The 25,612-nt window shown below is 45.8% G+C and overlaps 1 protein-coding gene across 6 annotated transcripts; it reads left to right on the top strand.

The window, feature by feature from the left end:
* The first annotated feature begins 208 nt into the window (after window positions 1–208).
* On the top strand, window positions 209–23,201 carry Rabepk (Rab9 effector protein with kelch motifs). Of its 6 annotated transcripts, none has more exons than XM_059260136.1 (8): window positions 209–324; window positions 3,069–3,127; window positions 6,686–6,843; window positions 10,262–10,414; window positions 17,699–17,860; window positions 18,922–19,071; window positions 22,183–22,332; window positions 22,901–23,201. In XM_059260136.1, the coding sequence occupies exons 2-8, from the start codon at window positions 3,075–3,077 to the stop codon at window positions 23,179–23,181; spliced, it is 1,107 nt and encodes a 368-aa protein (XP_059116119.1). In that variant the 5' UTR covers window positions 209–324; window positions 3,069–3,074; the 3' UTR covers window positions 23,182–23,201. The 6 variants fall into 6 exon arrangements, with proteins under 6 accessions (XP_059116119.1, XP_059116121.1, XP_059116124.1 ...); XM_059260139.1 differs by having other exon boundaries at window positions 288–324; window positions 3,069–3,131; XM_059260137.1 differs by lacking the exon at window positions 209–324 and adding an exon at window positions 334–687.
* Window positions 23,202–25,612: the final 2,411 nt, after the last annotated feature.

Raw genomic sequence — 25,612 nt, 5'->3', positions numbered from 1 at the left:
AACTCAGGAGGCTGGAGCAGAATTCAGGCTTACATAATGAGTTCCAGGCCACTCCTCCCCATCAGAAGTCACCACTAACGACTGCTGTAACAAACTCCACTAGTCCTTTAAGGGCTGAACAAGGAATTGGAGTAATCGAACGGTATGCCAACCAGTACGCAGGGTTCCAGGCCGCTCTGACTAGTTTGGAGTTGCCGCTGCTGCCCGGAGACTGCAGAAGCGCAGAGCGGTTGGCCTGCGCGCTTCCGGGTGGGGAAGGGGGCGGGCTCTTAAGCCCCGCCCTGTGGGTGGAGCCACGATCTGGACGAGCTAGGGCTGCGGCAGGTAATTTGGTGCTGGTCTGGAGGTCTCTGGGCGGGGCCATCTGGAGGAGAGCGGGATCCCGGCACTCGGAAGTGTGCCTGAGCTGGGTGGAAGGGACGGTGTCCCTGTCTCCGGCCAGGCACATTAGCGGAAAGCAGGCAGCCATGTCTCCCTGACCCTGACTTCTTTCACGAGGAGATGCGGCCGGGAGAAGGGATGTAAAGGAGGTAGCTAGGAGAGTTCCCTCCCATGCGAAGCCTGCCCTTGGAGCTCTGACCCTGTGGTCCGCAGCCTCGGCCGCAGGTTGACCTCACCGGTGCATCTCTCCGATAGTTCCTTTCTTTCCTTCATTTATCCATACTTCTACTCTCTGCGGGCCCGTTGGTAAGTTATCAGAATGAATCTGAAGGACGGACATGCTAAGATTTTAGAATTTAGTCTAGATACTTTTGTTACTATTATTTTGAGACAAGAGCCTCACTATGTAGCCCAGGCTGGCTTCTATCAGTCTACTGCCTCAAGCCTCCCAAGTGCCAGGTAGTGCACTACTGTGCCTGGCTGACTGCAGACTTTTAAATAGATAATTATATTCAAGGCTCTGAGGGTGTGGTTCAGTTAGCAGAGTGCCCGCCTAGTGAGAACGCAGACCTGGGTTCAATCCCCAGTACGGGATAAAACCAGGCATGGTGGGATTTGCTTGTAATCATAGCTTTTGGGAAGTGGAGGCTGGAGGATCAGAAGTTCAAGGTCACTCTTGGCTACATAATGAGTCAAGGCTAGCCTATGCTACGTGAGACCTTGTCTCTAAATAAGTAAATAAGTTTGAAAAAAAAACTATAATTACATTTGGAATGATTCCTGTAATAATGATGGCTAAATAGACATGGTCATAAAGGAAACCAAAGCCCAAGTCCTTCTAATTAAGCCTCCCTGCCAAGTGTGTGTGTATTGCTAATAAAAGGGAAAGTTTCTTTAAGGAACCTTTGAAATGGACTTTATTCTCTTTCTCTCTCTCTCTCTCTCTCTCTCTCTCTCTCTCTCTCTCTCTGCAAAACAGGGTTTCTCTGTGTAGCCCTGGCTGTCTTAAATCTCACTCTGTAGACCAGGCTGGCCTCGAACTCACAGAGATCTCCCTGCCTCTGCCTCCCGAGTGCTGGGATTAAAGGCGTGCGCCACCACTGCTCAGCTTTTTAAATTTGTTTTCTTTTTGGGGGGAAGGGGGTCTTTATTTTTTTATTTATTTCTTTTTCTGGAAATTGAACCCAGGGTCTTGTCCATGCTAACCAGGCACTCTACTACAGAGCCACATCAGCTCCTTGAGACCAACTGTAAATATTGACTAGAAGTGTGCAAGTTCATAAGAAGGGAAGATAGGGGAGATAGTAATTACCACAAAACACACGTTGATTTTATTAACTCCCCAGTGGGTGAGGGGATTTAATGCAGGCTATGAAAGGGCTTGCTCTGTTAGGGGAACAACAGGAAGCCCAATATTGCAGGTGGGGTCCATAAAAAAGATACAGGTCACTCCACACAGCCGGGGCCACATAGTGAGACCCTGTCTCAAAACAACAAAATACGAATCAGAAAGCTTGGTATTCTATTTCATGCTGAGACCAAGATTTATCTCAGAATTCAGTATTACTCAGCTACTTAGATTGTTCTATCATGTGTGTGTGTGTGTGTGTGTGTGTGTGTGTGTGTGTGTTTGTGTTTGTGAGTTTTTTTTGTTGTTGTTGTTTTGTTTTTGAGATAGAGTTTCTGTGTTGCCCTGGCTGTCCTGGAACTCACTATGTAGACCAGGCTAGCCTTGAACTCACAGAGATCTACCTGCCTCTACCTCACCAGTGCTGTGTACCACTATGCCTGGCTCTTAAAATATTTTTAATACAGTTTTTAAGTTAGTCTGCCAAATAATATGTTTCAGGGGGTTGGAGAGATGGCACAGTGGTTAAGAGCACTGGCTGCTCTTCCAGAGGACCCAGGTTCAATTCCCAGCACTCACATGGCAGCTCGAAACTGTCCATAACTCCTGTTCTAGGGGATCCAACACTCTCATACAGACATACTTGCAGGCAAAACACCAATGTACATAGAATAAAAATAATAATTTTTAAAAAACAATGTTTCATTATGGCATTTTCATATGTATGTGTCCTACATTGTTCCGATTTGTATGCCCTGCCTTATTGCCCTGCCCATGCCTGTTTTACCTTTAATAAAGACCTCTGACATTTGATATGTGCCCCTCCCTCATGAGACTGGGAGACAGATGGAAAATGTTAGTTGAAAAACTTGAGTAGTTGTGTCAAGGCTGGGGGTGTGGCTCCAGTTAGACACCTAGCATGCATGAGGCCCTGGATCTGAACCTGTCACTAGTGGGGACAGGGAGAAGAGGAAAAGGCTGGATATAGTGGCTGCAATTCAAGTACTGAAGAGACTTAGGCAGGACTCTCCAGAGCTGGAAGTCAGCCTAGGCTCCTAAAGCTCTTGTTTTAAAACAAAAAGGATTCACCCCTAAGTGTGGTGATCTTGATTCACATTTGCCAGAAATTAGAAGATTCACCCTCAAAGGTTTGGTGGGGTTTGTGGTTGTTCCTTCCCAGTTTGGGGGTCCAAGGGTCCAACCTGGGGCCTTGCTCATGCTGGGAAAGTGCTCTACCACTGAGCCCCTCCACAATCTAATAAAGGTTTGCGAGGGGCACGGCTGGATTTGTTGTCTTGTAGGAAGATGCCTGAACACTGCCTTCCTCTTTTCTGCATAGGGCGTCATGAAGCAGCTGCCAGTCTTGGAGCCTGGAGACAAGCCCAGGAAAGCTACATGGTCTGTAAGGAAGGATTCAGACACACACAAGAGCTGGAGTTTTTGTTTCATAGATATGTAGTTTTGAGCATCGCCACAAAGGGGTAGCAATGAAACTGGTAATTAGACTCAAAGAGTCTGAGAAGGTCTTCAGAGGAAAGATAGGTGGGCAGGAATTATCACAGAGCAGCTGTTAATTTTATTAAAATCTTTTTACCAGGAGGAATGAAACACTGGCCATCTGGCATCCTCGGCTCCTACTCTTAGGTCCTCCCCTGAGCTGTGACTCATTCTTAAGGTTTCAGGGAGTTGACTTTGGATTATACTGGCTTCAGTGTCCCTCGGCTGTTTGTTAAACCCTTCATTCAGCAACTCCTACTGGCTAACATCGGTGGCTGCTCTGCAGGTCCAGAAGTCCACAGGCAATAGTCACTCTGTAGTGAAGTCAGAGACAGAGCAGGTGGTGGGGTTTGGCCTGCTCTGAGGGGCTCACAGAAGGTTGCAGAGAGGTGCAGTGTCCCCACAGGACTCAAGTGACCTTCCATGCCTGCTTCTATGACCTGTCTTGCCGCAGAGCCATCACCCATGTGCTGGAGATGTGTTCTAGGGTAAAGCCGTGTAGAGAACTGGGATTGTAGCTTGTTTGGAGAGCTCTGCCTCGCATGTATAATACCCCTAGTTAGATCCTCAGCACTCAACAAGAAAAAGCAGGCACCTTAAACAAGGCCCTGTGTGATCAGTCTGTTTCTGCCTGTCCATTCAGTCTCAACTATCTTTACATACCCTTTTGCTGTTTCCTTTGCTATTGAGACAGACTCATGTAGCCCAGGCTGGCTCCTAGCTTTCAGCAATCCTCCTTTCTCAGCCTCCCAAGTGCAGGCATTACAGGCATAGCCACCAAGATTGACCTTGTTTTGTTTCAAAACAGGCTGTCTAGTACTCAGGTACCAGACGGTCACTTGGAGTTCAATGCTAGCCTGGGCAATGGAGTAAAATGCTGTCTAGAAAAAAAAAAAAGACAAAAAGAACTTTTATATTAAAACTATTCTTTGGCTGTGAAAGCAATGAAAAAGATATTCCTGAAGCTTTTAAATTGTCCTTTTACCCGCTGGTCCATGAGGGCTGTGAAGGCCAGGAATGCTCTGTCTCACTTGGCATCTTTCTAGATGTTTATCCTTTTTTGGTTTTTGGTTTTTTGATACAGAATTTCTCTGTGTAGCTTTGTCTGTCCTGTAACTTGCATTGTAGATCAGGCTGGCCGAAAACTCACAGAGATCCTCCTGCCTCTGCCTCTTGAGTGCTAGGATCAAAGACGTGTGCCACTACCACCCAGCTTTTATTCTTGAATATAGTGCCCAAACTCTTAACTTTTTTACACCTCTGTTCCTCAACTGTTAAAGTCAACCTACAGTAATAGTACTGATGGCTAGTGAGCATCCACAAAGGAAATGAAGGCGAGGTTGTTGCTTTGTGAGCGGCATGCATGGGACATTGTTAGCCAGCATGGGACATTGTTAGCCATCCTTCAGGTGATGGGATATACAAATCTGAATGTCAGAACAGATCTGAGCAAGGAGGAAAGATCCAGAAATCACTGATAGTGACAGAGATGGGTGTCCATAGAAACCACCAAGACAAATGAAATGAATCAGAAAAGCAAGCACAGATGGAGGGAAAGGGATACTAGGAGACTGAGAATTCCGAGGGCCTGGTGGGAAAGGGTTCAGAAAGAAGAGGAAACAGCTTCGGGAAGGTGAGCGCATAGCCAGAGGAAGAGGTGTGGAGAACCCAGGTTCTGGAAAAGGTATAGGAAAGTGGGAGGAGTCAGGAGTGCCAACATCAGAGAGCTCAAATAAGACAGGGAATAGCTAGGAACTGCTCTTACTGAGTGCCCTGGCACAGGCCTATAATCCCGCATTTGGGAGGTGGGGGCAGGAGCATCAGGAACTTAAGGTCATCCTGGGCTATCTGGAGTCCTAGACTGCCTGAGACCCTGTCTCAAACTAAATTTTGTTTGTTTGTTTTAAATATTTATTATTATGTATACAGTGTTCTGTCTGCTTGTATCCCTGCCCGCCAAAAGAGAGCACCAGATCTCATTGTAGATGGTTGTGAGCCACCATGTGGTTGCTGGGAATTGAACCCAGGTCCTCTGGAAGAGCAGCCATTGCTCTTAACCTCTGAGCCATCTCTCCAGCCCCTTGGTTGGTTTGTTTCCAACTTGGAAGCTCGAGTTGCCTTTTTTTATGTTCAAAATCAAAATAAAATGTATCGCGGAATCCCTGATCCTCTGTTTCAGCTTTGAGTCCTAGGTTTAGCTTCCATTTGTTTGAGGTTTCCAAGCCTGGAAAGGCTTTTAATGGATTTCATATAATCCTTATGGGGCTTAATCCATGAGTTCTGGAGAATTTTCTCCACAGGGAGACACTGGCCATTCGCCAGGGCCTTGGCATCATAGTTGTCCCTATGAATATGTTATAAATATGATATGAATATGATAATGCCCTGGCATTGTTTACTGACTCACTCCCTGCGACCTTGCAAGCTGTTTGAGTCTTCACAGCTCCCTTTGAGGTAAAAACTGCCACAATCCTTGGGTTTTTGTTTTGTTTTGTTTTGTTTTTTTGAGACAGGATTTCTCTGTGTAGTCTTGGCTGTCCTGGAACTTACTCTGAAGACCAGGGTGGCCTCAAACTCAGAGATCCACTTGCCTCTGCCTCCCAAGTACTGGGACTAAAGGCGTGTGCCACCACCATCCCTCAACAATCCTTGTTTTTTAATAGAGAAAACTAAGGTTCAGAAAGGTTAAGTGGCTCCCCAAATGCTACATGTCTAGAAAGCACTGAAGCTCATTCTTGAACCAGGTCTGTCTGAACCTACAGACCATGATAACACCATCCTGATGGTGCCAAGGCACACCAGTGGACTCCTCTCAGTTCCCCTGTCTACCACAGAGCTCCATGGGAGTCAAAAGTCCAGCCAAAGGCCTGGCGGTGGTGGCGCACGCCTTTAATCCCAGCACTTGGGAGGCAGAGCCAGGCGGATCTCTGTGAGTTCGAGGCCGGCCTGGGCTACCAAGTGAGTTCCAGGAAAGGCACAAAGCTACACAGAGAAACCCTGTCTCAAAAAACAAAAAAACAAAAAAAAAACAAAAAAAAACAAAAAAAAAAGTCCAGCCAAAATTGAAAAGTCAGAGACCGAGCAAAGGGAAGGTACTGGGCAAAGGGAAGGCACTGTAGTTGGTCAGGATATGATGCTTTGCTGAATCCAATTGAGATAGCAGTGTGGAGCCAGTGAGACAGCCCAGCAGGTGAAGGCACTTGCCCAGCAAGCCTGATGATGACTTGGGTTTAATCTCAGGAACCCCCATCAAAGTAGGAGACACCAGTTCATGGAGTTTTCATCTGCCCTCCACACCTGCACCATGGCACTTACACACATCGTGCACATGCTCGTGTACAATAGCAGTAATAAAATTTAAAGCATCAGTATGTGTACCAGACCTTTCTGGTGACCATTTTGTGAGGAATGGAAGACTGTCTTCACACAGGCCTCCTGAATCTATCTTCCCTTTGGCAGGTACACTTTGACTCGCCCTGGAGACAAACCCTGCCCTCGAGTTGGCCACAGCTGCTCATATTTGCCCCCAGTTGGTGATGACAAGAGAGGGAAGGTCTTCATTGTAGGGGGAGCAAATCCGAACCAGAGCTTCTCAGATGTGCACACTATGGATCTGGGTAAGATGGATGCTGCAGAGCACTCCTAAAAATACTCGCTCTGCTGGGTGTGGTGGTACACATCTTCAAAACCAGACTAGAGAGGCAGAGGTAAGACAACCCCCAGGAGTTCAAAGCCAGCCTGACCTATATAGAAATGCCAGGCCAGGAAAACATAGACCCTGTCCCAAAATAATAACAATAATTGTAATAATAATAATACTAACTCACACCAGGCACAGGGTTTTCCTCTTAAAGTGAGGAATGTCTTTTCTGGCTCCTCAAGGTCTCTGCTGACCTCTAGCACATGCCCACCTGTTCAGTGCATCCTTGTTGGGAAGAGTCTGTACGGAGCCCCAGCAATCTAGAAATTGGATATTTATTAACTAGGAGGCATCAGCGACTCCCATGTCTCCTCCTGTCTCTTTTCCACATTCTAATTAATCATCAGGCCCTGACTTTGTCCCCTCCCTGTTTGTCCCTTTCCTTAGTTCGCACCACTGGCTTCTAGCTGGGCTTAGGATCATTTTCACTCCAGTCTCCTGGCTTCCATGTTGGATCACTCCGCAGTGCATACTCCATACCTACCCAGAAAGTGTTACTTTGTTTTAATGTAGTCTCATGTGGCTCAGGCTGGACTTGAAATCACTGTGGATGTGGAACTAGCTGAGGAAGACCTTGAACTCTTGATTCTCTTGCCTTCATCTCTCAAGTGACTACTATCACAAATCTGTGCTGCTTCACCTGGCCTATGTAAGCTGACGATCAAACTCTAGTTTTCATGTATGCTTTCCCATCTCCCCCTTCACAGATCTTAGCACGTGTGATTATTTCGTGTACTTCCCACAGGAGTTTAAGGTTCTCGGAAACAGAGAGTGAGCCTTTTTTTTTTTTAAAGATTTATTTATTTATTATGCATACAGTGTTCTGTTTGCATGTATGCCTGCAGACCAGAAGAGGGAGGCTTTTTAACTCATTGTGTCCCCGGCAACTGCTAGAGCATGTAGCCAGAGCAAACACTTCGTAATTTGATGAATGAATGAATGAATGAAGCTGTGGACAAATTATTACTATGTGCCATACTACTATACAAAAGGCAGAAGTTGAAAATTAGTGAACCACATCTATGTTTGGCTATGGCCATGTAGCATTTCTGTTATAATACACACACACACACATATATATATTAGTGGGTTTTTTTTTTTTTTTTCGAGACAGGTCTTCTCTGTATATCCCTGACTGTCCTAGAACTCACTCTGTAGAACAGGCTGGCCTTCAACTCACAGAGATCCACCTGCCTCTGCCTCCTGAGTGCTGGGATTAAAGGCGTGCGCCACCACTGCCTGGCTATATATTAGTTTTTTGAGACAGAGTTTCTCTATGTAGCCTTGGCTATCCTGGATATGTAGACCATGTTGTTTTTGAACTGACAGAGATGTACCTGCCTCTGTCTCCCAAGTGTTAGGAGCTGGGATTAAAGCTGTGTGCTGTCACAGTCCAAATATTAATATTTTATTACATTTATTATTTTGTACATGTGCATAGCACACATAGAGATTAGAGGACAACTTTGTAAAATTTTAAAGATTTGCTGTATTGTAATTATTTATTTAATTAGTTTTTTGAGACGAGGTTTCTTTGTATAGCCTTGGCTCTGTAGACCAGGCTGGCCTTGAACTCAGAGATCTACTTGCCTCTGGAGGGCTGGGATTAAAGGCACCACCACCACCCAGCTGTTTTATTTATTTTTTTAAATAGAGATGATTGGCTTAAGGGATTCTTTTAAGAAAAATATTTTATGTGTATTAGTGTTTTACCTGCATGTATGTATGTACACTACAGAAAGAGTTGGAGCCATTGGAACTGGAGTTACAGAGAATTGTGAGCTGCCCTGGTGCCAGGAGCTGAGCCTGGGCATCTGGAGTAACCACCCTCAACTGCTAAGCCATTAATCAGCCCGTTATCCTACTAGTGTCAATATGTATGTGTGCGGAGGGGTCTGGTGTGGTATATGCATGTGAGTGCCAATGCCCATGGAGGCCAGGAACATTGGGTCCCCTAGAGCTGGATTACATGGAGGCTGGGAGTTGAGCTTAGGTCGTCTGCAAGATTAGCAAGTGCCCTTAACAACTGAGCCTTCTCTCCAGCCCCAACTATGTCAATTTTAACATGCACACTTGATCTGTGAATGAGTCAAGATTGAAATAACAGAAATGAGGCTGTGATCTGGCTTAGTGAGCCAAGGTACCTGCTGCCCAGCCTCCTCTGAGTTTGATCCCTGAAACACACTTGGTAGAAGGAAGAAATCGAACTTTCCAAAGTTGTTCCCTGACCTCCATGCAGGTGCTGTGGCACAAATGTATATACACATATGCACATGTAAGAAATAGACTAGAAAATTCTAAATTGCCATGGTTGGGCTTCTGATAATAATGTTAGGAGGTCTGGCATCTAGCTCCTGCATGGCTATGTGGCAACAGTTATTTAGACCTGAGTGTCACCTATTGGCAAGGTTTCCACCCACAGAGTTACCACAGTCTCTGTTTATACTGTCCAGGCACTGGAATCTCTGCTCCCAGCACTGGACCAAGATACCTTAAGTCTCTTTCAGCCCTCAAGAAGCTTACCTTCTAGCTCAGTTATATCGTGACTGACTGTCTGTCTGTCTGTCTGTGACAGCATCTTCCTATGCCTAGATTCTCTGTGTAGCCCAGACTGGTCTCAAACCCACAACCCTTCTGCCTCTACTTTCCAAGTACTGGGGTCCTAGACCACCATACCAGCTTCAATTACATCTTTATTACAAGTTATCAGTACCATGTGACCTCAGCAAGGCCATTTGGACCATAGTATCCTACCACATAGAGATTACTAACCGGCTTCATTTGCAGTTGTGATTCCTAACAACAGCCTGATACTTGTAAGGTCCTAGATTAGTGATTTGCTAACTAAAAGAATTAGTGGGTTTAGGCATCATTTCTCTGTTTGCCCAGAGATCACTTACTCGGGCCACTTAAAATGGTGGTGGGGGAGACTGAGATTTATATAGATATCAGGAGTGTTTTTCAGGATCTGAGGACAAAAAATAGCAGCCCAGGCTGCTGAGAGAGTGGAAACAGGATCCAAGCGGCCCATTGGAGTCAAGCCTCTAGTCCTGTTAGTTACAACTAGAAAGTTAGTGTGTCCATATGTCACCTGGACTCTGTGGGAGGAAGAATGGAGACAGTTTCCATGAAAGAGGCTTCATGGGCCAGGCAGACAGCCTGCAAGTGTGTGCTAGAGAACGTTTCGGTATTTCGGTTTGAACATGTTCCCTTTAAGGACTGACGGTTGGTCATTTATGATTTCCCTCCCCTCCCCCCCTTCCCCCCACTCCCAGTTTGTCAGCCAGAATTACCAGTTGGCGGTCCCATCTAAGGACTGGGCAATTGTTTCCTAGGAACGCAGCGGTGGGACACGGCCGCCAGGGAAGGTCTCTTGCCTCGGTATGAGCATGCCAGCTTCACCCCCTCCTGCGCGCCTCACAGCATCTGGGTGTTCGGGGGTGCGGACCAGTCAGGAAACCGAAATTGTCTGCAAGTCTTGAATCCTGGTGAGTAGGCATAGGTTATTTTCTTCTTATCATACACATATGGATGCAGTTATGTTACAGTATATTTGAATTGCCCTAATTAACCTATTTTACCTTGCTGACCTCATAGAAATAGGAATTTTTAGATTTTTTTCTTTTTGTATTTTTAAATTCGTGTGTGTGTGTGTGTGTGTGTGTGTGTGCGCGCGCGCGCGTGCGTGCACGTATGTGTGCATGAGAGAGACCATACACATTCAGTAGTATACATGTGGAAGCCAAGTGCCTCCTTTCACCATGTGGGTCCCAGGGCTCAAACACACCCGGCTAGCCCAGGACTCCTGACCTGCTCTCAAGTGATGGAATTATAGGACTGTCCCACGCAAGGTGCCAGACAGGGCTGAGTTTTCTTTTGTGTCAAGTATTGAACTTTCTTGGCAGTGTTTGAAAAGTGTCTTCTTAGGTGTCCATTGATTGGTTTGAGTGTTTGTTATCCTCCCTGCCATCCCTCTCTGCAATGTAAATGCTTTTTTAAAAATACATTTTGTTTTGTTTTTCAAGACAGGGTTTCTCTGTGTAGCCCTGGATTTCCTGGAACTCACTCTGTAGACCAGGCTGGCCTTGAACTCACAGAGATCCACTTGCCTCTGCTTCCCAAGGGCTGGGATTAAAGATGTGTGCCACCACTGCAGGGCTAAAATATTTTATTTTTAAATTTTATGCGTATGAGTGTTTTGGCCACATGTATATCTATGCACCATGTGCATGCAGTGCCTGAAGAGGCCAGAAGATCCCCCCAGAACTGGAGTTACACACAACCACCATGTAGATGCTGGGAAACAAACCTTTGGAAGAGCACAAGTGTTCTTACCTGCTGTGCCATCTCTCTAGACTCCTCTCTCTGTCTCTCTCTGTCTCTCTCTCTCTCTCTCTCTCTCTCTCTCTCTCTCTCTCTCTCTCTCTCTCTCTCTCTCTCTAACCCGGGCTGTCCTGGAACTCTTTATGTAGACCAGGCTGGCCTTCAGCTCAGAAATGCACCTGGCTCTGCCTCCCAAGTGCTGGGATTAAAGGCAAGCATCATCATCATGGCTGAAATGTAAATGCTTTGAGGATAAGGGTTTGTTCACTGTTCCTAGGGTCCAGAACACAATTGGATACAGAGTAGACACTCCACTGGCCTCCTGGTCTATGCTGAAGCCATTTTGTCTGGAACACTATTATAGAGTATGGTGGTTAAGCTGGGTCTGGTGGTACAGGCCTGATATCCCCAGCTGCTTGAAAGGCTGAGGCAGAAGGATCACAAGTTCAAGGTGACTCTGGGCTAGAGTATGATGGTTGACAGTTCACATCAGGCCAGAGTGTAGGCAGGCATAGAGTGCTTGCCTGGCATGTATGAATCTCTTGGTTTGATTCCCAGAACATGGGGGAGAAGTAGTTCAGGTCAGAATCTGTGCTTTGCTATACACTATCCATGGCACTAATCACCATGACCTTGAGCAAAACCTCTGTCTCAGTTTTCTTTGCTGTCACATTGGGTAGTAATAGTTCCTCCCTTGTGAATTTGTTAAAGATTTAAATTAGCAGCTAACACTCACTCTCTATTAGTTGCTGTATTGATCCAGACAGAATTCGAAAAGTGGAAATCAGTTCTAGAAGTCCGCCTTTAAAAAGACACCAGGCAGTGTAGCCAGGCAGTGGTGGTGCATGCCTTTAATCCCAGCACTCGGGAGACAGAGGCAGGTGGATCTCTTTGAGTTTGAGGCCAGTCTGGGCCACAGAGTGAGATCCAGGAAAGGTGCAAAGCTACATAGAGAAACCCTATCTGGAAAAATAAAAAAAAAAAAAAAAAGAAAGAAAGAAAGAAAGAAAAAAGAAAAAGATGGCAGTGTGTGTGTGTGTGTGTGTGTGTGTGTGTGCGCGCGCGCGCGCGCGCGCGCGCGTGCTCACTCTCTAGAGCCCAGGGTTCCTGCCTCAGATTCCCAAGTGCTGAGTTCACAAGTGCTGGGACCCTTTCTTTTAGACTCTGGGTGATGGTATTTATTTAAAAACAAAACAAAAAAACCCACAGTGGTACACGCCTATAGTCCCAGCATTCTGAAGGCAGAGGCAGGCAGATCTCTGTGAGTTTGAGGCCAGTCAGGGCTGTGTAGTGAAACACTGTCACGAGACAAAAAACAAAACAAACAGTGAAACTCTGGGAAGCTCCTATCAGAGAAATTGATTTGATTTGATATTTTAGTGGAATATTCCTTTGTACTGTGTGAATATATGTCACTGTGATTGGTTTAATAAAGAAGCTGACTGGCCAGTAGCTGGACAGGATAAGGTTAGGGAGTAGAGCCAGACTAAGAGAATGCTGGGAAGAAGGAGGAGTCTGAGGAGTCACGAGCCAGACTTGGAAGAAGCGACGTAAAAAGTACGTAGATGAGGTAAACGAGCCTTGGGGCAGCACATAGATGAATAGAAATGGGTTAAGTTACAAGAGCTTGTTAAAGACAAGTCTAAGCTATTGACCAAGCATTTATAATTAATAAGAAGTCTCTGTGTGGTTATTTGGGAATTGACTGTCAGGACAGGAAAGTCTGCCTACATTTTTTATTTATTTTGGTTGGTTGTTTTTGCTGATTGTCTTGCTAGAGAGTATAGGCTCTCAGTCTTCCTGCCTCATTCTCCTGAGTGCTGCACTTACAAGCGTGAGCTTCTGTACCCAGGATTTAGTTTTATCATTCAAACCCTGCCCAAGATCTGCAGCTCTAGAGAGGGTTCATTTCGCTCTGATGTAGGCCGAGGCCTGTTCCATCTGCACATTCTTGTTGACTCCCACATGTATTGTTCATGCCTTGTGTAGCGTTTTGTATGTTGAATGCAGATCTTTTGCAAAAGACAGTTTTTCTAACAAGAACTAATACTCGGTTGTGGTGGAGCTAGTGTGGGAGTCTGACAGATCAGGCCTCAATCCTCTGCTCCACTCTCCAGAGGCCTTCAGAGGCTTCTGATCTCTCATACAGCTCTCAGGGGTGACTGAGCACCATGGAAAGGACCAAGAGCTTGGTTTTTTCTGTCCCGCCAGCCAGCTCCCAAATATTGACATGGAGAGTTCTTATTAATTATGAAAGCTCGGCCTGTAGCTTAGGCTTGTTCCTAACTAGCTCTTATATGTTAACCCATTTATATTAATCTACATTCTATCACCTTACCTCTTTCCTGTTTCTTCTCTGTGTCTCCTGTGATCTCCTCAAGCCTCAATTATCTCCTCTTTCCTTTCTCTCTTTCCGGAAGTACCCCCAGCCTAGCTATTGGCTGTTCAGCTCTTGATTAAACCAATCACAATAATATATCTTCACACAGTGTACAAATATCCCACAACTACTAACCTGTGATTCTTAATTATCTTAATAGTTTTTAAGGACTAGAACTTTGCATTACATTTTAAAATGAGTTGTATAGGTACAACACCTCAAACTAGAGTAAAAACATATATACAATATAACAAAAATATCCTTAAATTTGTATAAACATATAAAAATCCATATCAATTTAAAATATTTGAGACTAGTAGTTGTTTAAAAGTAGACTCGGCGGGGCTGGAGAGATGGCTCAAAGGTTAAGAGCACTGGCTGATCTTCCAGAGGTCCTGAGTTCAATTCCCAGCAACCACATGGTGGCTTATAGCCATCTGTAATATCTCCATACATAATAATAAATAATATATACATATATTATATAATATATAATATACATAATAAAATCTTTTTAAAAAGTAGACTCAACAATCCACCCTTTTATCCCGTCATTCTGTATCCCTGCTTTTTACCTTCAGTAACAGATCCCTGAATCTAATCTCCTTTGTTCAGCTTTTTTCCTGACCATGACCAACGACGACTTGTAACCAACCCCCTAAGTGATTACAAACATCCATAACCCACCGAACAACCAAAAACCACCCACCCCACCTCTTGGCAAGGTGGGTGTCATGTTCTTTAGACTGCTTCTTGTTGTCTGGCTTGATGACGTCCTCAGAGGACCCTGAGAAAACTGGGATAATGGTCAAGTCCTGAGAGAGCTAGCTGTATTATTTGTTGTTTAGTCTCTATGATGGGAAAGTGTAGAGCTTATCTGAAGTCTTGGCTGGTTAGTTTGTGAGGCTGGACCATCTCAGCCAGCAGCCCTGAAGTTGTTTTGGATGCAGAATTTTGAGATAACTGCAACAGAGGCACTCTGAGAGGCTGGATCACCTGGGCTATCTGTTTTCTTTGGTGTCTGGTTTCTGAAAACACATACTTTGAAAGTTAACATACATATCTGCATTAACACAAGTATGAAATATGCAGGTGTGCACAAGTCAGTCAAAGATGATTTTTTTGTTTTACGTTTGAGCAGGTAGAAGGCACCTGCCAACTTTATAAGTCTTTTTGAACTGTATAACCAAACCTCTATCCATGCCATATGAAAGGATGGCATTTAATAATAAGTCATGAGGATTCTGTAGCCAACAAGATTTATTATGTTTCATCCAGTCTCATAGCTGTTCCCATAGCATAGGGATCAGCATATACGTCAGCTGCCCTGTGGTCTTTCTTGGTTTCTTTTTTTATGTCTGTAGCCAAGATTTTCAGGAGGTGTTCCCCAATCAAATCTGATCTTTATTAATTTTGAAGAGAGCTATATCTTTTTTTTTCCTGTGGAAACAAAGGCATAACCTCTCCTCTAATGCAACATACTTTTTTACTTTCGTTTTGAAGTTAAGACATTCTTAAAATATATATGTTGGTTTAATGTAGCAGTCTCCATAATCCAATGTCTCTCAGCAGCTATTGTTTTTGTACATTAGCATTTAAAAAATTCAGAGTCAACAAAGTACTATACAGGATCTAGATGCTCTGTGTATTTCACATCTTTTCGTGGCTTATTCTTTTTATATTACTTTACTCTTTCTTTAAAGACTTTTCTATGACTGTCTATACCCATTTTTTACTGTACCTGTTTAAAGGTTTTCTCTGTCTGGACCACTTTCCTGTGCACCTTCTCCAACCTCAAGACAAACCCTAAACAGCCAGGCCAGCTGTGTGCGGCTCTGGCAGCTAGCTCTGCACCCCCTGCATTCCCTGAGAGCTTAGCATCATACCAACCTGTTTACCACTCCAGCTCTGGGAAGCTGCTGTGTCCACGATGTGGCAGGCACTTTTACCTAGCACACAGGTTGCTCAAGTGCTCTGCTGCACAGCAGGGCCTCTTAAAAGAGCCCTGCCTCTATACGCCAAGCCTACCCAAGAGACCGCTTTCTCAGGCTCCATGTGGATATTTGGGCCCCACATTGGACACTATATGTAACGAGTCTTTTTCTGTCCCACCAGCCAAATAATGACATGGAGACTTCTTATTAACTATGAAGCTCAGTCGATAGCTTAGGCTTGTTCCTAACCAGCTCTTATATGTTAGCCCATTTCTATTAGTCTACATCCTATCACATGGCGTTACCTCTCTCCTGTCTTGCACCCCTGTTTCCTCTCCATGTCTCCTGGGGTCTCCTCAAGCCTCGATTATCTCCGCTTTCCTTGCTGCCAGGAAGTCCCACTTATACCTCCTGCCTTGCTATTGGCCATCCAGCTCTTTATTAAACCAATCACAGCAATATATATTCACACAGTATACAAATATCCCACAACAGCTCGGGCCCACCATCTTGCATGAAAAGGTGCTGAGTTAGTGCATCTGTTCCTATAACATTCATGTTTTATTTTGGAAGGAAAGAAACTCTGTACACACCCCATGTGGTGGCATATGTTTTTTGTTTTTAAGACAGAATGGTAGAAAAGGCACAGACCATGATGTTATTAAAACTGTTCAAATTGGGGCTGGAGAGATGGCTCAGTGGAGCACTGGCTGCTCTTCCAGAGGTCCTGAGTTCAATTCCCAGCAACTACATGGTGGCTCACAGCCATCTATAGTGGGATATTATGCCCTCTTCTGGCATTAAGGTGTACATGCAGATGGAGCACTCATACACATAAATTAAGTAAATAAACCTTTAAAGAACAAAACTGTTCAAACTGGGGCTTGAAAGATAACTCAGCAGATAGAGCACTGGCTATTCTGACAGGGGACAGGTTTGATTCCCAGTGCCCACATGGAGGCTCACAACCATCTGTAACTCCAGTCCAGGGGATCTGATGCCCTCTTCTGGCCTCCCCGAGCACCAGGCAAAACAGTCATACACATAAAATAAAATAAATATAAAAAAGGGGGGCTGGAGAGATGGCTCAGTGGTTAAGAGCACTGGCTGCTCTTCCAGAGGTCCTGAGTTCAATTCCCAGCAACCACATGTTGGCTCACAAACATCCATAGTGGGTTCTGATGCCCTCTTCTGGCATAAGGTGTACATGCAGATAGAGCACTCATAAATAAATAAATAATTAAACAAACCCTTTATATATACATATATATATATATATATATATATATATATATATATATGTAAAAGGAATGTATCTAAAGCCCAACTGCCATCTGCCAGCCACACCACCTTAAGCAAGTAACAGTGTAGTTTGGCTTCAGTTCCCACTGAGAAGGGAGAAACTGACATTTATTTGTTACGTATTACTCAGTAGGGTTATTATTAGTGCCTCTACAATTGCAGCGATAGTGTCTATTTTTTCTACATAGTCTATATTGTCTTTTTAATGTAGTTTATGTATGTGAGTGCTCTATCTGCACGTATCCCTGCAGGCCAGAAGAGGGCACCAGCTCTCATTACAGATGGTTGTGAGCCATCATGTGGGTGCTGGGAATTGAACTCAGGACCTCTGGAAGAGGAGCCAGGGCTCTTAACCTCAGAGCCATCTCTCCAGCCAGTCTTTCTTTTTCTAGGCCACATTTTCTAGGCAACTTGGCACATTTGGCCTCTGGCATCTAGTGGGAATGGATTGTAGCAGATGCTGGGCTCCTGCATGGCAGAGCTGTCAGTGGAGTGGGAGGACTCGCTCCTCATTGAACTCACGGCTTCTCAGCTTTGGGGAATTTGGTCTGTCTGGACGACCTCTGACATCATCCTGTTCTTCCTTGGCATTGGAGAGTATGAGTCCCCTGCCTGAAGTTGTGCCATGTGGGCCATGCCACACCATGCCATGCTGTGCTCCTTAGAGACTAGGGTACAGAGGTGACCCTGCTAAATCCTACCAAGAGTCACGGGCAGGGTCTGCAGATGTGGATCAGTGAGAATGCAAGGCACAGGTCCCCAGTGCCTCAGGAAATTAACAGTAAAGTCAGAAGGCCCTCACCCGGGTCTTGCTTATTTTCTCTCTGGACTAGAAACCAGGACTTGGACCACGCCCGAAGTGAGCAGCCCACCACCATCCCCAAGAACATTCCACACATCGTCGGCAGCGATTGGCAACCAGCTGTATGTTTTTGGGGGAGGAGAGCGAGGTGCCCAGCCTGTGCAGGACGTGAAGTTGCACGTGTTCGACGCAAGTATGGACTACGGGTGTGGGGTGCTGTGGGGTGCGGGGCTCCTCACCTGGCCAGGGCCGCCTCTGCCTCCCTTTTCTCTCACACAGGAAATGGGGTCTTGGAAAAAAGATTTGAACTAAGTAGACTACTTGCCTAGCATGCACCAAACCCCACCCACATTAGTCCCTAGCACCACACAAACCAAGCATGATGGCAGGTGTGTGTCCATAATCCCAGCAGGTGAGATCAGGCCTAAATGAGGGTACATGAAACCTGTCACATACGAAGTACATCAAGGGGGCTGGAGAGATGGCTCAGCGGTTAGAGCACTGACTGCTCTTTCAGAGGTCCTTAGTTCAATTCCCAGCAACCACATGGTGGCTCACAACCATCTGTAATGAAATCTGGTGCCCTCTTCTGGCCTGCAGACAGTACACTGTACACATAATAAATAAGTAAATCTTTAAAAAAATACACATAGTTTTTTCAATCAATCAATCAAGCTTGGTTGATTGGTGCATGTCTTTAATCCCAGTACTCTGAGGCGGAAGCAGGCAGATCTCTGGTCTACATGGTTCCAGGCCAGCCATGGCTACACAGTGAGACCCAATCTCAAACACAGTGCCCCAGAGACTGCGGCTCCTGGCTGAACGCAGCTGGGTGGTGACGGTGTGCTCGGTCTGTGCAGCCCCGCACTTGATCTCCTGTACCCCTGGAAAACAAACCGCCACAGCAAAGAGAGAAAAAATAAAACAAAACGACTCCCAAGGCTTTTCGCAGAAGCAGCACACACCTTTATGTTAACTTTGGGGCAGTTCTGGGTTAAAGCTTACGGGACACATTTTTCAATCCAAAGCCAGAAATAGCTTCCTAGTGCCCAGACTTTAGGGCGAGCCTGCCAGTCACTGGCTTTGCGGTCTCCAGCCCGGAAGTGTCCAAGTAGAGGTTGGGTGGGTGGTAGGATGGAGATCTCCTTGGCTGGTAGGTCAGAGGGAAGGCTCCAAGATCAGTCTTGGAGCATCTTTGCTCTGGAGGTGCCTGAAGAAGCATGCCACCTGGTGTCGGTGCGTTTACTTTCGTAGACACTTTGACGTGGTCTCAGCCAGAGACACATGGAAGTCCTCCATCTCCCCGGCATGGCCATGTGATGGTGGCAGCGGGGACAAAACTCTTCATCCATGGAGGCTTAGCAGGGGACAAGTTCTTTGATGACCTCCATTGCATTGACATAAGTAAGTATGTTGGAGGGCCAGGGGGCTGATGTGTTCAAAATTCTTTAAAATGCGCTTGGAAAGAATTCATCTTTGCTCATCTGTGTTGGTAACCTTAGCGGCTGTTAGAGTCTTTCCTGGACTCCATGAAGCAAGGCCTGGATACTAAGGAACACAAGGCTGGAGAGAGCTCAGCCGTGAGGCACATGGGCTGCACCTTCCCACCACCCACAGGGCAGGGGGTGACCAGACAAAACATTGTACACCCCAAATAAGTGAGTTAGGTGGGTAGATAGACAGACAGACAGACCTGAAGAAGAAGGAGAAAGGAGAAAACATATAATTATCAACTGGGACTAGACAAAAGGCTCAGCAGTTAAAAGCACTTACTGCTCTTACAGAATACCCAAGTTCGATTCCCTGCTCCCACTGGCAGCTGCAGCGTATTCAGAACTTCTGGTCTCAGCTGACCCCTGCACGTACCCACACGCAGACACACACGTAGGCACATAATTAAAAATAAGAAATTTCTAGCTGGGCGGTGCTAGTGCATGCCTTCAATCCCAGCACTTGGGAGGCAGGGGCAGGAAAGTCTCTGAGTTCGAAGCCAGCCTGGTCTACAGAGTGAGTTCCAGGACAGCCAGGGCTACACAGAGAAACCCTGTCTTGAAAATCCAGAAAACAACAACAACAAAATAAAATATTTTATGTGTAAGGGCATTTTTCCTGCTTGTGTGTCTGTGTACCAACCACATGTATGTAGTACCTAAAGAGGCCAGAAGAGGGCATTGGATTCCCTGGAACTGGAGTCACAAGTGGTTGTAGGTGCTGGGAATTAAGCCTAGAACTTCTAGAAGAGCCAAGCCAAATACATCTTTTTAAATTTTTTCTTTGCTTTTTTTTTTTTTTTTTCTGAGACAAGGTCACACTTGGCTTGCCTAGAGCTCTCTCTATAGCCCAAGCTGGCCTTGAACTCCTAGAGATCCAAGCCTCAGCCTCCAAAGTGTTAGGATTAAAGGTGTGCACCACCATAGCCGACTTCATCTATTTTTAAAAAAGAGCAAAATAAAAATAATGCAGTCATTCCCCAACACTGAGAGCATGAGTGGGCCTGTCATCTCCTCCAGCCCCCGCCTGCCCACCTGCCTGCCTGCCCATTGCACTTGCCTGCAGCTTGTGTTCCCAGCCAGAGCTCTTTAGGCTTTGGCTCCTGTTCTGTTTCTGGTCCAGATAATGGAGGTGGATGACCAGAACTGCATGTTTGCTGGGCTGCATGGTCAAAAGCCCTGGAAAAAGGAAAGCTAGAGAGAACCTGAAGCTTGTCTTCACTTCTGGGGGCTGTACTCTTCTGAGTCTTTCTGGCTGTGAGCTGCATGGGGCAGGGACCTCCTCTTTCCTTGGTGAAGTTGCTGGAGGGTGGGCGAGTGCTTGTCTGCTCTTGAGTGATGGATGAGTAGATGAGCAAGGTCTGCCTGGCTCTAGACCACAGAACAAGGGGTGATGGGCAGAAGGCACAAGAACTCCTGCGCAAAGCACTGTGCCCTCGGAAGCAGGCTCACTGACTGGGATTTCTCCATTGGCTACAATCAGGGATTTCTTTTTGTTTGTTTGTTTGTTTGTTTGTTTGTTTGTTTGAGACAGAGTCTAGCTGTGCAGCCCAGCCTCAAACTGGCGATCCTCCTGCTGAGTTCAAGGGCTAGAGTCATGCACTCCCATGCAGTTTCAAATAGGACAGGATTGGTTCTTGTTGTTTTGAGACAAGGTCTTTCTATGTAGCTCTGGTTGTCATGCAACTCACTATGTAGACCAGGCTGACCTCAAACTTACAGAGATCTGCCTGCCTCTGCCTCCGAGTGCTGGGGTTAAAAGTGTGCGCGATCGTGCTTGGCCTGATAATTTTCTAAGACTGCCCATTTTCCTGTGCCGAGAAAGTACTTCCTAGCTATTGTTTTCTTCCTTCTCAAATAGTTTCTAATTTAAAACCCAGTGGTATGTATTTACTTGGAAAACATGCAGACATCTCTGCAAAAGTAGTGTTGGGAGGGCTGGAGAGATGGCTCAGAGGTTGAGAGCACTGGCTGCTCTTCCAGAGGTCCTGAGTTCAATTCCCAGCAACCACATGGTGGCTCACAACCATCTGTAATGAGATCTGGTGCCCTCTTCTGGTCATACATGCTGTATACAAAATAAATAAATAAATCTTTAAAAAAAAAAAAAAAAAGTAGTGTTGGGAATGAGTGCTGAGTCAGCGAGATGCAGCCTAGAGGACACAGGCCATGCAGCCTCGGTGTGACCGGCTCTGCCACTTTCAAGTCACTCTGTCTTCTCACCCTGTGTGCTCATCTATAAGAAGGAAGGATGTAGATAGATGTAGATAGAAGTGATCGCAGCTCATAGGGCTGAACAGTTCACGAGTCATAGCCAGCACTCATAAAACTTGCTGTTGGAGGGGGGGGGGGGGGGCTGGAGAGATGGCTTGGCATCTTCCAGAGGACCTGAGTTTGATTCCTAGCAGCCTCCCGGCAGCTCACAGCCAGTGTAATTTCAGTCCAAGGCATGAAACACCCTCCTCTGGCCTCCATGCACGAATGTGGTGCACAGACAAGCATGCAGGCAAAACATACATATGCATAAAATAAAATCTTTAAAAAATGTATTTAAAAGATGCCCGCACAGATGGACATGTGTGCCTGCATATTTGTGTACATGCACACAGTGAACAATTAAAGATGACATCACTATTGAAAGTTTCACATTTCTCAGCAAACTCCAAAGAACATCAGAATCCCACGAGATGCTTTTTAAAACTGTAGATCCATTGCTCCAGATCAGAGAATATTCAAGCTGCCCTCCCTCAAAACAGTTCTGCACACTGAACCCTTCTCTGTTACTTCTTAGAGATTTCCTGTGACTCATGCATGGTGTTGAACACCTTTAATCCCGGCATTCGGGAGGTAAAGGCAGAAAGAAGTTCAAGGCCAGCCCTGTTTACATAGAGCATTCCAGATCAGGGCTACCTAGTGAGACCCTGTCTCAAAAACACCTCCCTGTGGATGACCCTCAGTAATCATTTTGCAGCAGATAATTTGAAATCACATTTTAGCTCATTGGCAAAACTCTTTCTTGTGACAGGTGACATGAAATGGCAGAAGCTTAGTCCCACAGGGGCTGTTCCAGCAGGCTGTGCTGCCCACGCCGCCGTGGCTGTGGGAAAGCATGTGTATGTGTTTGGAGGAATGACCCCCACCGGAGCACTGAACACAATGTACAGGTATCACACAGGTGAGCAGGCCTCACTCTGGGCCTTTAAACAAATACAAACATTCTTTGAAAAGTGATGCAGAATTTTGTTGGGTCGTGGTGACACACGCCTTTTATCCCAGAACTTGGGAGGCAGAAGCAGGTGAATCTCTGTGAGTTTGAGACCAGCCTGGTCTACACAGAAAAACCCTGTCTCAAAACAAAACAAAACCCCACAGAGCCCGGCGGTGGTGGTGATGCACACCTTTGATCCCAGCACTTGGGAGGCAGAGGCAGGCGGATCTCTGTGAGTTTGAGGCCAGCCTGGTCTACAGAGCAAGATCCAGGACAGGCACCAAAACTACACAGAGAAACCCTGTCTCAAAAAACAAAAACAAAAAACAAAAAACCCACAGAAGAACATGGCCTCTCTGTGCAGCCAGGCTAGTGTGAAAATGGCAGCAATCCTCCTGCAGTGCCTCCTGAGCACTGGAATGGCGGGTGTACACTGGCCCAGCCTGCTCTCCCTTTATTTCCTCTTTGTGGATTAACTAATGCAGAAAATCATCCACTGTTTCTGGAAACATCTGTCTCTGCCCCCCTTACTTAGAAAAGCAGCATTGGACGTCACTTCAGTTCGATACTTTCCTACCTGCTGGACGACTGGACCACTCCATGTGTGTCGTTCCATGGCCAGTGACATCCTCCGACTCGGAGTCTGGCATCCTCAACCGCGAAGCTGAGGAAGAGGATGCTGCGGACAAACATGGGACTCAGGGTGGTGGGTCACCTGAGGAGAGCCAGGCCAACGTGTTGCTCTGTTTTGTGTTTGGTGGGATGAATACAGAAGGGGAGATCTATGACGATTGCATTGTGACTGTAGTTGACTAATAAAACCCACATTTTTATTACTTGTTACTTTTTACAAAAGTGAAACCTCTGAGAGTCACAGTGCCAAATACTCTGCACAATGTATTCCCTTAACCAGAAGGGGTGTGCACGCCCGTAGTTGCACGTGGGAGGTGGAAGCAGAGGGTCAGGAGGAACTGTCACCTTCAGCTGCATAGTAAATTGGAAAGTCAGCTGGGCCACATGAAATGCTGTCTAAAAAGAAGGACTTTGAGATGGCTGAGCAGATAAAGGTACTTACTCTTAAACCTGACGACGTGAGTTCAAAACCAGGAACCCACATGATAGAGCATCCACTCCCAGAAGTTGTCCTCTGACTTCTACATTGCAACAGTGAATATCTATTCACATACTAGGTGGATAAATGGATGGTTGTTTTTTGTTGTTTTTTTTAATCAAAAAATAATATACCCATCTTGTGTGGTACACATCTTTAATCCCAGCACTCAGGAGGCAGAGCCAGGCGGATCTGTGTGAGTTCGAGGCCAGCCTGGTCTACAGAGCAAGATCCAGGACAGGCACCAAAACTACAGAGGAACCGTGTCTCGGGGTGGGGTGGGGGTGGGGGGGTGGAGTGGGGTAGTGCTAGCAATGGAGGACAAGAGTGAAGATTGCCTCTTGTCATTATTTCTATTTACCCCTTGACCCAACATGAAGCGAACAAGGTCAGTTTTAACATTTGACTGGGCATTGGCTCCATGACTTAAGATGCATCCAGACCTGCCTAAACACTTGCCTATTAGTGTTTTTGAGGCAAAAATCTGACAACCTAGACTGGCTGAAAACTTGTCATCCCCCTGCCTCAGCATCCCAGAGTGCTAGGATTACAGGCATGTTCTATCATGCCCCTGCCCATCTCTTTTTTAGGGTAAGGTGGACAGATGAGGTAGGATCTCACACTGTAACCTCAACTTGCTGTAACCCTCCTGCCTCAGCCAGCTTCCTGAATGTGGGAATTACTGGCATGAGCTACCATGCTGTGTTCAAAATATATCAGACAATGCACAAATATGAATTCCAAGAGTAAGACAGAGTTGTCAGGTCCCCAAATCTACCATTCTTACTAAGTTAACATTACAGCTGGTTGCCCAGTTATAAAACACCTGTCTTTGGGCAGCACTGAATTTCATGTTAGCACTGGGCAAAACCCTCCTTGATCAGACTGATTACCTAGCTCATCCCTTTTCTGAGGAAGCCCATCTATGAACAATCCTCAACCAGTCCTTTGACTATCAAGTGAAGTTTGTAATTCCAGGGTTACTATATACAACCCACCACAGTACAACACTTCAGAAGTGGGAGCTCTGACCAAATTAGGCTTCATAAGCCATCGTGAACTACATAACTGAAGCTGGTATTTCATTAATCCTCCTGCTTCCAGCCTGAGCCACTACACACAGTATGCAGTGCTGGGTTTCGAATCCAGGGCTTCATACATGCTGGACAAGTGCTCTCTCTACCAACTGAAGTAAATCCTCAGACCATTATGTATTTGTTTTGCTTTTTGGAGACAGGGTCTCTACATAGCTCTGGCTGGCCTAGAGCTCACTAGGTAGAGATGGCCTCTAGGATGGCCTCAGAGATGCTCCTGAGTGGTTCTGTCAAAGGTGTGTATAAACGTGTACTTTCTAACTATCAATCTTAAAATATAAATTACAAAAGTACTCCCCAGTGATAGGAAGTGTTTAGCACATTCAAGGCCCTGGGGTGTGAACTCACAACCACAAAAAATAAAATATAAGTGTGTAAGTCATCAGGTCAATTTTTTTCTCTCCAGCGGAGTATTAAACCCAGGGCTTCACACTTGCTATGCAATGCCCTAGCACGGAGTATATATGACAGCCTCGGTTCCCTAGGTGGGGTTTGAACTTGCCATTCTCCTACCACAGCTGGAATTACAAGCCTGGCACATCACCAATTCATAAGAGAATCAATCCATAGCCCCACAGCATTACTTGTTAACAAATATCAGAAAGGGCAGTGGTGGTGCACACTTTTAATCCCAGCACCTGCAAGGTAGAGAGACACATGGATCTGAATTTGAGGCCAGCCTGGTCTAAGTTTGTTCTAAGACAGCCAGGGCTACAAAGAGACCTTATCTTGAAATACTGAAACCAAATAACAAAACACCCCCAGAAAGCAATTTTACAAAGGGGAAGAAAGATTTTAATCATGTAAGAGACTGGACTTGGGCTCTGTGTCATGCATGACCTTGCCTAGGGGAGAAACAAGCACACAGCCTTTGCCTTGCTGTAAAGACAAACTTCCAGGAAGTGGAACCACCCGGCAACATCGCAAGCCCGCCCCCCCCTCCAACATACAAACAGACACACCTGAGAATCCAGCCTTATATTTTAGTTATCTAAAATAAAAGACAGATAATTACAAGCTCCTCACAAAAATTAGACCAGTG

Source organism: Peromyscus eremicus, chromosome 4 (genome assembly GCF_949786415.1).
Source record: "Peromyscus eremicus chromosome 4, PerEre_H2_v1, whole genome shotgun sequence".
In the NCBI taxonomy this organism is placed as follows: Eukaryota; Metazoa; Chordata; class Mammalia; order Rodentia; family Cricetidae; genus Peromyscus; species Peromyscus eremicus.
Note: the sequence above shows the minus strand (reverse complement) of the source record. Positions and strands in the feature narration are given on the sequence as shown.

What these genes read in the sequence shown, in the direction of transcription:
- Rabepk (XM_059260136.1), top strand. Translation starts at nt 3,075, where the DNA reads ATGAAGCAGCTGCCAGTCTTGGAGCCTGGAGACAAGCCCAGGAAAGCT. An exon ending in AAGCCCAGGAAAGCTACATG is followed by an intron (nt 3,128 to 6,685) that starts GTCTGTAAGGAA and finishes TCCCTTTGGCAG; the next exon opens with GTACACTTTGACTCGCCCTG. An exon ending in AATGTACAGGTATCACACAG is followed by an intron (nt 22,333 to 22,900) that starts GTGAGCAGGCCT and finishes CCCCTTACTTAG; the next exon opens with AAAAGCAGCATTGGACGTCA.